The following is a 12544-nucleotide window of genomic DNA, read 5'->3' as shown; positions in this document are numbered from 1 at the left end:
ACAGACACAGTGATTCGATATACAATTGAATAGTATATTCATATTGAAATGAACCCTAATATTTTCGGCTGACAATCGTCATCGGTAATCCTCAGCTACTAGAGAATTAGAAAAAATTGTATCTATGTATGATCGTGATCGTTAATAGGCTACCGTATACAATGTTCTTTCCAATTCTCTACTATACCCTAGTTCACTGACGATTAGTGATTACCATACCCCTGACGAGTTACGAGTGTCAGCCGAAAATATTCGGGTTCATTTCAATATGAATATACTATTCAATTATGGAACTATGATTTTATGAAAATATTCTAAATTGATAAAATCTTATTCCTGGAAGGTTTGTCATCTGATCTCAGTGATCCCACTGATCTGTAATGCGGTTTGAATTTTTCAAAAATGTCAATTTTCCATTTGTGTATTTTCAGTTGGTCTTGGTATCATTGTGATAGGTGACATGAAAAAATGGTAACAATGGTTGAATCGGTCGGAAAAAACAACATAAAAAAGACGATCGTCACTGCGGGAAAAGGAGAAAAGCCAAGTTTTGCTGAAAAAGGAAAAGCGACATTTCACTTCCGTACCATAAAACATGCTAATGATCCCAAGGTGAGATCACCAAGTGTTGGGAGCATGGGAGGTAACGGCTGCTTACAAAAGTCAGCAGCTTACTTTTTGCGCATTGATAAATAGTTGCTATTGCGGCTGTCATCACTACAAATAGTGGCGTGACCTGTGGTTGGGTTTTGGGACTTTAAACTTCTCCAATTCCAAACTCGTGCTGAGGTTCATGTGGATCCGATTCTCATTAAACAAAAATTATTGCATTGCTGTCGAATTGAATCTAGTTTAGTGGTTGTCAGCCTTTTTGACGGGTGACAAATTCAAAACAAAAGTTGCGCACGGGTGAACCTTCAAAATTTAACCCAAATTTAATTGCAACTCAAATGTAATATTGGAAACGTCATTTAATGCTGCCTTTATGATATTAGATATTCATACATGGTTCTATTGAAGTTTCTGAAAGGTAAAGCTCGCGAAGTCATGTTAAAGACCACTAACATGACTGTTGCTTGGTTTCCATCTAAAGAAATGTGACTTTGCTGTTTGGTAGAGCTTCTATTATACATGTGCTAAGTGTAGTGACGGAATTTAACAAAATTTGTTTGCAAGTCGTAAGCAGTAGTTTCAAATATAACTTTGTCCAACACGAGTTGCAGGCTAGGCTACTTTTAATAAGTTTCGTATAACAGTTGCACCATTGTGTTTTACGTCCAAAGTTACTCTTCTATTACAACGCCATGTTGTAAAATATGTCCCAAACTGCTAATTCAATTGAAAATTTGATGTTATATTTCTTCAATTGATGGTCATGAGTCCAACTTCTTTCATTTTGGAATTGAGATATAAAATTCGAATTTATTTAGTGGACAGACTGGGAACTTGCCACGGGCCGACGTTTGAGAACCACTGATCTAGTTAACTGTGTTTTAGTTAGTTGCGAGTTTGTTTAGTTAGTTCTATTTCAAGTTTCGAGTTTTGAAAAGTGTGTAGCTCTAGATCTAGATCTAGATGAAAATCCAGTAGTTTGTATAAGTCTGATTATGACCGAGGTTCTAGTTCTTGTTAGAGTACGATATTTGTGAATCCAATAGTTAGTCTGATTTTGACTGATGTTTGAGAGGACGGCCCTACGGTCAATGTGCATTAGACATCAAAACCCAAGAGCTAACCCAAGCCAACTCTATCCCCAACCATTTAACATGATTTTAATCTTTATTTCTTTTTCATTCCACACAGCGTCGGATCGTTGTGGATGACTCCCGCAGATTTGGAAAGCCGTTTGAGCTCCTTATGGGGAAGAGCTTCAAAATCGAATGTTGGGAGGAATGTATCATGACCATGTTGACGGGAGAAGTCTCTCTATTCTCATGCCCGGTGCAATGTGTTATCGGATATCCCACTGCAGCAAAAAGCCTCAGAGATTTGTACTTTGGTGAGTGTATAATAAAGGTGGTTAGTAACAGAGTAGTTCTAGTTTTTTGTAGTATTCGAAACTAGGTTTTGCATACTTTTACTGCTTATTCAGGTTATTCTGCTTCAACTCGATAGCTTGGTAGGCAAAACTATTTAATTCCTCACTTTTGAGTTTTGAAAATTGGAAAGTAGTATTGAGATAAGTTTATAACTCTTTTACCAGCAAAATCATTATAAGAACCGTGGGAAATGGGCCATGGCCATACATGGTAACTGCATAAAGTTTCAGAGATTGCACTTATTTGTAGTATGCTAGTGTCATAAGTGTCCCTACATTTATTAGAACACGCTCATGAGGCTCTGTGAAAGGCTCACCCTTGACTCATCCCCCCCCCCCCGCCCCCCGAAGCTTGTTTCAAAACAGGAAAAGTCCATAAATTCTGCCATTGGCAAACACTTGTAGGATAATCCGATTTGCGCGAAAAGTGATCAGGACGACAGATTCCGTGTTGACATGACAGGCTGTTCACACTTTCATATGGGTGCCTTGGAGTCGACTTTTATCAAAATCCGCCAACCAAGCCTGTGCGTACAGAAGGAGTTAATGTTCCATCTAAAAATGGTAGGCCTACATTGAGCTTAAGTGCTCTCTCCGCCCCGATTAACTCAAATTTTCGTGCCGGTGACGTCATATTTTGTGATACAATTGTTGATACGGTATGCAATGTTCTTTCCAATTCTCTACTAGTTGCTGATGATTACCCCTGATGAGTGTCAACCGAAAATATTCGGGTTTATTTCAATATGAATATACTATCCAAGTCTTTGTGGTAGTCACAAAGATATATCTTGCAACGGCCGAAATAGCCACCCCTGATTAACTAGTAAATGTCATGCGACATCTCGACCAAATCTATGTTTAGGCTTTTCGAAGTACAGAACTTCAATATTGCAGCAAACAATACGTTCATATTGTTAAATTTATTCCACTGGAAGCTTTTCGACTGGCTCTCTTCAGCAGTGAACGCCTGTAAATGAGGTTGACCGAGTTCAAAATATAGAAAGAATTTTGTCGTTGTGACGTCACAACGACAAAATTACGTCACAACGACAAAATTCATTCTATATTTCGAACTTGGTTAACCTCATTTACAGGCGTTCACTGCTGAAGAGAGCCAGTCGAAAAGCTTCCAGTGGAACAAATTTAACAATATGAACGTATTGTTTGCTGCAAAATCTATGTTTTAAATTAAAGAACCTTGCAGATAGTTCGTTTTCTATCTTCACTTGAAGTAAATTTGACATGTCTTGGAGATGGATACTTCTACTCAAGTAGAAACACTGCAATTACTATACTTCCACGTTCTTGGAGGTTCAATTTCGGATCTGATCGGCGCGACTGTGTCTTGTACCTCACAACCCACTTGCTATTGCGTTTCAGGCAAGAAGAGCCATGCAACGCACACCTGCGGGATGAATGCTCTGGAGCACGGACTCGGATACGCAGATCTGGATGAGATCCAAAATTCTCCGACTGCGCTTGATTTCGAATTTGAACTCATCAAGGTGCAGATTTTCTATTGACTTAAATTTTTTTCGGTGTAGCCTGGAATTATTATTCGAGACAAATTGCGAGCGACATGCAGAGATGGTAAAAAGTAGTCGGCTTCGGTGCTCGAGTAGAAGTAGAAGTATCGCCATTCATTTCTACTCAATTACAAGTAGAAGTAGTGATTTTATGTTGGACATTCTTGATCTAAAGCAAAAATACACCGTTTCAGTTTGAAGAGTACGGCAACTATCAGAGGGAGCTTTGGCAGATGGACCCAACGGAGATGGCGGCAGTAGTTCCCAGGTGACAATGTTATCCCTCAATATTTCCTGACAAATGCCAGCAATTTTTCACTCGAAAGGTCGGTCGGTTCTTGTCACCATTGATTCCAAAACCGTTTTTTTGTATTCCAGAGCCCACGAGAAAGGCAACAAGCTCTTCAAGGAGAAGAAGTTCAAGGAGGCTATGTCGGAATATGCAAACGGCATCGCATGTTTGAAGCATATTCAAATGCGCGTATGTGTTTTTAACAGTTCAAAAGTCTGTTGCTCAGATCTGACGTTTGTAAATCTCAGGAAAGACCCGGTACTCCGGATTGGTGCTCGCTCGACGAAAAGCAGATCCCGCTCTTGCTCAATCACGCTCAATGCAATTTGGAACTTCAAATCTACGCCGAGGTCATCAATAACTGCACGGAGGTCTTGGAGAAAATCGACGGCCAGGTGAGTCCACACAGCAATTTCACAGGAGGCCAGTATGAGAGTATGCCTACTTTATGGGTACTCGAGTAGATTTTACCCATACTTGCATCTTGCACTACGTAACCAAGAGGTTATGCGTTAAGCAATTTCCTGTTCGACTTCAGTTTTTTATCCAAAATTATATCCTTTTTACACTTTAGGTTTTGAAAAGTAAAAATTTGTTCTGTAATAAGTTTGTATCGCCGTTATGAGTGAAATTGTCATAAAAACCGTGTGGTCCGTAACTGATTATATAATTGAAGCTTGCACCTTTTTGGAGTGTGATTAGTTGTTTTGCATTAGTCACAAAAATGCATCTTGGAAAATTTTTCCCAAGTAACCATTTCTACTGGCTATGCCGTGAAACTGTCAAGTTGGGAAATTCTTTAATTGTTAATTGTAGAACTCTCCACCGTAAACACTATTTTTTGCTTGTGCTGGTTGGAATTGACATTGGTTCTTGAGACAAACATAACAACAATTTCGCGGGGTAGCGGGTAGAATTTGAACAAGATAGTTGGTTTTGAACAACCCTCCAGGACGAAGATCATTGTCCCGACTTGGTAACATTTCAGAACAATCTCAAGGCCCTCTTCAAGCGTGGCAAGGCGTACGCGGCGCTTCTGGACGAAAAAGAGTGCCGGGCTGACTTTGACCTCCTGCTCAAGCTGGACTCGAGCCTGGAGAAAGACGTGAAAAGAGAACTCGGAAAACTCAAAATGTCGCAGAAAAAACGAGACGCCGGACTCTCGACTCTCCTCAAAGGAATGTTCAACGATTGACTGATTTTTGTGGCGTATTTTATATTCTTCTAACAGTTTCAGTATTTCTGCACCAGTAGACTATAGTTCTGTTGTCACCTGTTTCGTGGTTGGATACAATTGGTTGCTAATCGTTACAACCCGACCGATACTACTAGCACATTTACCGATAACTAGGGCTGGGCTAAATCTAGTACCTGAGTGATTCGATACTGAATCGAGTATTAGCCTTCGAGTACAACAGTATGAAAGATGCGGAAATTCAAATATGTATCGTTTATGCGACCACAAAGAATATTGTTTCAGTTCTACATCACGTTGAAGATAATTCTGTATTTTTGGGAACATGTCCATTTCTTTGCACTTTGTGACAATGCTGTCGGTCGATCACAAATTCCCAGATATGTCATTTACGTTAAAGTGCGTAGCCTCGTACTGTGTTTCATATGCTGCGATACGACAAATCGAGGTTGACGGCCTTCCACAGAGGAAAATAGTATCAAAACTATAATTTCCATTCATAAATTATCTCTTAGTGGCAAGGCACGTAAAATCTCAGTAATTTAAAGAGTCATCACCCACCACTCGGCTCTAATCATTGGAATTAATACTCGATTCAGTGAGTACTTGAGAATCGTTGTGTCCACCCCTACCGATAACCTCAATATATTCAGGTGAATTTAAAAGATATGGGTGTATCTTGCAGTGCATTTCCCAAACTTCATAACATTTATTAGTACTGCTCGCTCGGACATGAAATAAACTAGAAAAGCTACATCTGGCCGTAAGCTATAAGAGATATATGAATATTCCGAGTATAGCAGTTGTAGATTATAGTTATACGACTCCCTACCACCATGTTGCGACGTCACGAAAATTGCTGATATTTTTACCTGTAATCGTCGATGCCGATATTTCTTTGAAAGTGTGATATCGATTCGATATTATCGGCGAACTGATATGACCGGTCTCGCTATATTCGCCATTTTGTGTAGTGCTGAATATGGAAAACCAGTTTTCTGCTGAAGGCAACTGCCGCGTGCATTTATATGTATCATTTCCCGAATCTTAGTCATATATTTGTTTCCGATACTTTTATTAACTCCTACTTTAACCATACCGCGGAATACTAAATTTTGATATTTTCATGCCACTACATACTCTGATAAGGGAAAGTAGAAGAGGTCAATGTACTCAACTTTGGTACTCGAGTAGAAGTAGTGATTTCCAAGTTAGTACTCTATGCCCGGTTTTGCCTAAAAAATGAAATCTGTGTAGTAAAAGTAACATGTATTTCTATTTGAGCCTATACTTGAATACTTTGGAAATGTAGAAGTAGCTTGTGTTACTGACCACCCTGTAAATCAGTGGCTCTGACTCCACACAATCATCTTTCATGTTTTACTAATGCAGTATCTAACTCATCTATACTTCTCGACAGCAATCTTTGCGTTTTCAAACGACGGAGACCCGATTTTTAGCTAAAAATAAACTAACATGCGGATTGGATGGGAAATCCTTTGTAAATGAATGGTATTTGTAATGAAAATTGGTGTTGTTTCCATTTTAATATTCTCGGCAAACCGTGTAGTCAGTGAAGTTGGCATGTAATTCTCAATTTAAAGCCGAATTGCGGCTGATATTGTTCCTTTCCTGTGCTTTGAAACGCCGAAAGTTACTCGCTGTGTAATAAGTTTTATCCACAATGAAATCCTGGTTTTTAAGCCCCTATGTTCACATATTTTATTCATTGACGGCGCCTTTAGGTTCGTTTTTATCGAGTGTATATCACGGTGTACTGTCTATAACATTTTTTGCTAACGTTGCTACTAAAACATTCTTCCGTCGCGTTGCCTTTATTTGAAGAGCTTCTTGGAGATACAGGACTTCAATACATACAATTGAGTAACATATTCTTTTTGAAATAAACCCGAATATTTTCGGCTGACTCTCGTCGGGCTATCGTCAGCAACATACAATGTTATTTCCAATCAACTAGTTGCTGACGATTACCCCTGACGAGTGTCAGTCGAAACTGTTCGGGCTTATTCCAATATGAATATATTATTCACTTGCCCCTGTCTCTGACAAATTGTCGGATTTGCAATTGCAAGCGTTCGGGTCGAACCAGACGCTAATTTCTAATTGATCATGCAGATGCAGAGGTTTCAACGACGCACACAGGCTCGCAGAGTATATTGCAGAAAAACATCTCCAGCACGTGCAAAAATATAGCCTGGTTGTAAGCGAACGTCGTTTTTATCTCTACACAAAATACGGACAACTAAATTCGGAAGTAAAATGAAAGAAAAAAGATCCCTGTCTTCTTGTCGCGATCAATAGCCGCTGAACGTTTTTGGACTGCATGGTTGTTGAGAGGCAACGGGGGAAGAGTCTGAATCTCTCTCCTTCCTTGATTGACAGTGATTGCTCCAGTGAAGATATTAACATTAGATTAGGAAGACTCTATGATCAGTCCAGACAGCAACAGAGCACGGCCGTGCAACATCACAGTAAACGGCCTGTAGCTTCTGGGGCATGCGCCAGTTGCTCGGCAACTTCGTGATCTTAAGTTAACACTCACCCAATGTCTAGCGAGAAGCTTATTCTAAACACATTGCGTAAATGCGCAAGCTATAGTAATTAGGGATGGTGTGAACCTCTGAAAGGTTCAGGTTCGTGTGAACGTGAACCTTTTTGAAAGGTTCTGCGTGAACACGAACGTGAACCTCATGACGTCACGTGACGTCATATTGCTAATTTAAACCCCATATTTCAATTAGGTGATTGCCTATATTAATCTACTGTACACGATACCGAGCGACGACTCGGCGCCACATAATAGCTTAGTACTTAAGTACATATTGACGTTTGAAACGTCGCCAAATGTATCAACTGGGGCGATCAAATGACCTGACCTCGTCCTGATCGGACAACGTATTCGGCGTCTGAGTATTGCCACATGGATATTGAGCAGAGTGTAAAATGGGTTTCTATACTTGCTACCGTTTAACATGCTATACAGCAGTATAGCCAACACCCCAGTTGCACGAATTTGGTTTTTATGATACAGTATACATATGTAGTCAAGATTGACCCCGTCCGCCTGCTAGATTTTTACATAAGAAGACGATATCAATCTCATTGATTGGTTGAATAAGGATCATTTGCTGACAAAATACAGCGTATTTCGCTCTTGATGTCATGTGATTGCGGATCAAGCTCACAGCATAGAGACACTAAATATGCACAAACGGAAGACTGGATATTTCAAGCAAACTTTTGTAACAATACAAGAAAAATTTTGAGATTGTCAAGGGCATGCTCGTTTAGTGTTTAATGTTTATGCTGCCAGCCCCATGCATAGAGTGGCGCGCAGTTGAAAGTCAATAAATTTGAACCAAAGATGTTATAAAGAAGAGAAAATTGCAATATATGAAAAAGGTTCACAGTGCAGAACCTACCAAGGTTCTGTTGTGAACGCGAACCTCAAATTTTCTGAGGTTCACACACAGAACACGAACGTGAACCTCACGTTCACACCATCCCTAATAGTAATCACTAATTAAAGGGGCACTGCACTCAAAAAATGATGTGGTCTCAAATTGATGGGCAAAACGAAATAAATTTTTTGGCCGCAGCCATTTTCTTCAGAACGCCACCGTAATGGAGCTGCAATTTATTGAAATTTCCAGAAACACATCCGGCTGCAGCTGTCGCGGCTCCGGGTCATTTCTTAACCCGTTACATGGCACGATGACTTCATGGTCGCACTTGCTCGACGCGATTAGGCAGTCACGCAGAGGACGAACTCAAGATAGTTGTGAAATTTTATGAAGAGCATGCGATGCGTCATTCCCTTTGACTTCACACTATGTAACGGCACAACTTCTCGATGTCATTGCAGCTTGCAATAATGTCAATGTATAGTCTCAATACTATTATGGAGACTCTGGGTAGAGCAAGACAATACCGTAGACCAGTGCTTTTCAACCTTTGTGAGCTCCATTCACACTTTTTTTGAAAAACAATTTAATTCGCACCAGTCAGCTCGAATTTATCACACAAAAAAAAAAGCTTATCACTTTTGTATTTGTGGAGCTTCCTGTAGGTACAGAGCTTCATTATTTCACATTCAGCGTATCGTATTGTTGATTAATCAAATACTAAAATCACTGCAGTAGAAAAATCACAGATATCGCACTTCCGCTGTTCTCAAGGTGTTCGTTGCCTTTTCTGGGGGTATCGTGCAGTGATTGGGCGAACCCACGAACAATAGGGTTGTTCAGATTTGGGCATTTTTTGGAAACTTGTTTTGCATAGTTCCAAATGATAGTTTAGTACAGTGCTTTTCAACCTGCGTGACGGTTCGCACTAGTGCGAATGAAAAAAATTTCAGTGCGAATGACGAGGGTGGTGCGAATAGTGCGAATGAATATCCGGTTCAAGTGCGAATGACGAAGGTGGTGCGAATGGTGCGAATGAAAATCGTGATTAATTGTTAATTTTTCTAACGTGGAATAATACAAATAAGCCTAATAAGAAATTTAAGATCAGTGTGATATTTGTAGTTGCTATGCAATTGTAAAAACTTAATTGGGCGCACCACTAATCGTAGCTCTCATAAGCCGAAGTGAATTAATATTCATGCACTAAAATTATTACGTAACCAAAAGTCGGGTTTGGAAGTTGGTGTGGCAGTATAAAGATATCTACAATCTCCATAGTGGCAGACATACAGTATAGCAGCCCGTCTGAGCCTGCGACAGGCTGGGAAAATGACATCAAATTGACTTTCTGCTTTCCTTCACTAAACAATCATCATATATTCGTAATAACTGTTCGATTAGCGCGAGGCACGAGGATAGTAGTAAATACCATCATTACAGACTGACATTTGCAAGTTGCTGTAACGCAAATTTTTACCCCTTTACGGGTTATTAAAGTATGGACCGCAAAGGGTATAATTTTGGGTCGACACGGTGCCAGAGCTATTTGTTAATATGTATGTAATATTTATTGAATTTATTGCAAGAAATCCTGCGATCGTTTTTACATATCCAAGATCACTGTGTTGGATACTGTAGCCAATAAGCGAGACACGCATTAAATATGGCTTTATCATGAGAATTCAGGATAAGATTTGTCCGACTGTTTTTTCTTGAAAACATGGTCGAAGACCGTTGGGATGAACTGGTGTAGAGGTGTGCAACGAGCGAGAGCAGGCCTATGAGACTCATTCATTTCGAGGCCAACCCCTTTTGCGTCGGGGCACATGAAGACGTAAAGTTTTGGCGAACAAACCGCTGATAAAATGCGGCGCCAAAAACATAAGCGGCGACAAAACCTCGGCTAAAAAAATGACCGATGCTGGATGGCGAAACCTTTCGAGATGGATTGGATCTGAATGCTCCCTTGTCGGCACGGAATAGTCCCGTTCTTGCAATCTGAGAAGACAGTAGTACAACTGCGATACGCAGAGGAATTTAAATCGCCCTAGTTTGGAATAGCGTGCGTCAGACATGTTTTGTAGAGCTGTGTTGCGTAGAATTGTGGTGTGCGCGTTCTGTATGTCATACATGCCCGTATAGTCGTAACATACAACTGTAATATTAAAAATAAATTCCTTTTCATGGGTGAGGCTCGGGTCGCGAGATGCCACAAAAACTCAGATTTTGGTGGTAGTCTAAAAGCTGCTTTACCGTTATTAAACTGTCATGAATTCTCAAGTTAGATAGAGTAGATAGAGTAGAGTAGAACAGAACACAAAGTATCGTGAGTTATCTGCTCTTCTCATAAACTTGCGAGACAGAAGTTGGAGCAACGTATCACCAGGTCGCGAGCTCTATTGTGCCTCCTCTCCTTGATCGTTTTGCACCTTATGCTCCAAAGAAATAAGGCAAAAGCCTCTACAGAAACATGAGTGATTTTCATTCTCGACAAACTGGAGCCTCGCGGGACCTTTGTGTCAGCTCTCAGAAACGATTTCTGCTAGCAAGCATTTTTCACTCGCGAAAAATACTCTATATTTTGGATAGGAGTGCAGAACAGATTTTAAGACCTGGCCATTCAAGCACTAGTAGACGTTCTTGTACAAATTCCCAACAACATTGTTTGGCCGGGAGGGTTTTAATGAAATAATTGAAAGCAAAACAAGAGAAAAAAAGTTGCCTTTTTAATGAGACACTTGATAGCTTAAGCTACATAGTAGCCATTTTGTTGCACATCTGAACAACATATTGTTAAGTAGGCCTATCTTCATCTTCTTTTTGTATAACAATTTTCGATTAGTTTGTGCGAATGAAATTTATTTTACAAAAAAAGTGCGAACGGAGCTCAAAAAGGTTGAAAAGCACTGGTTTAGTACATAAAACACTTCTATCAGCGATTTTGGTAATTTTCATCACGATCTTCCTTGCCCGCAAAGCCCCCATAGATCCATGGGCCAATCCTCCTTACTACTGAAGATTCACCCCGCCGGTTTGTAGCTTTTGTGAAGTTCGCGGTGAAAAACAGCTGAGCAGAGGTGGGAAATAGGACGTTGAAACACCTATTTGACGATTGAACATACCTCAGTCCTATACATGCCAAAGGTATCCCACCTTCAGGTATTTGGTACAGGTAGCCGGGTCGTATGTACGAACGAATACCGTCATTTTCATCTGGTTTTTACTTCGTAAATGTTAATGAAAGACATATGGTATATGAATGTAATGTCACCTTTATAGCAGCTCCAATTCACCTACTCTATATCAGGTTTTGCAGTATTCGATACGTATGACAGAAAGATCCCGCCCCCCTCCCCCGACCACAAAAACTCAGGGCTGTCCTGTTCAAGACATTGTCATAGCGAATACGGCCAGTATACCTAGCTACAAGCTCACGATACTTGGCTTCTTCTTAAAAGATCATGACAATTAAGTCATGGCGCCAAAATGAGGGACCTGATCCTCAACTACCAATGTCATTCGGTCAAAAAATGTCCATGGTCTTCCTACAGAAACAATAATCTCAATACATATTAGTCATTGTCGTTGTCGTCACCCAATATGGTATGTTCTTACAACTGAGTTCACATAAAAAGCAAATACCTGGCACAGACTATGTTTATGAAACTTGATGAATTTATTGTACGGAAATTTGCATTATCAGACTTGAAAAGCAGGATAAGCCAAAACACAAATCCGCACATAGTACGCCGACCATTTACGTGACTTGAGACAATTGTGAAAGATGAAACGGAAGTTAATATCATTGAAGAACATGTTGAGGATTAGGTAAACATAAAAACAAAAAGTGGATAACGACAGGCTCTAGTCTCAGGCGGGCTTATAAGGATTTCAGTGTGGATTTATTGAAGTTGTGATACTTCTGACGGTGTTGCTCAACAACTTGCAACAGACTTTCCTCTTGGAGTTTATCATCTGTGATGAACGAAGCAAAGTCGGCGTGAGTTAAACTCCTCGTTCAGCAGCGTCATTGACGACTTTGACATTACTTACAAAATGGCT

The 12544-nt window shown here is 40.1% G+C and overlaps 1 protein-coding gene across 1 annotated transcript in view; it reads left to right on the top strand.

The window, feature by feature from the left end:
- The first annotated feature begins 392 nt into the window (after positions 1 to 392).
- The window catches only part of LOC145443086 (AH receptor-interacting protein-like), a 57888-nt gene continuing 45736 nt past the window's right edge, over positions 393 to 12544 (top strand). Inside the window, exons 1-7 of the mRNA XM_080321082.1 lie at positions 393 to 612; positions 1804 to 1999; positions 3422 to 3546; positions 3762 to 3835; positions 3946 to 4048; positions 4108 to 4254; positions 4848 to 7198. Of these exons, the coding sequence (XP_080177208.1) occupies positions 469 to 612; positions 1804 to 1999; positions 3422 to 3546; positions 3762 to 3835; positions 3946 to 4048; positions 4108 to 4254; positions 4848 to 5054 (996 nt within the window). The 5' untranslated portion in view covers positions 393 to 468 and the 3' untranslated portion in view covers positions 5055 to 7198. The remainder of the gene's footprint in view (positions 613 to 1803; positions 2000 to 3421; positions 3547 to 3761; positions 3836 to 3945; positions 4049 to 4107; positions 4255 to 4847; positions 7199 to 12544) is intronic.

This window comes from Botryllus schlosseri, chromosome 7, assembly GCF_051294905.1.
Source record: "Botryllus schlosseri isolate E-star chromosome 7, Bs_hap1, whole genome shotgun sequence".
NCBI lineage: Eukaryota > Metazoa > Chordata > Ascidiacea > Stolidobranchia > Styelidae > Botryllus > Botryllus schlosseri.
Note: the sequence above shows the minus strand (reverse complement) of the source record. Positions and strands in the feature narration are given on the sequence as shown.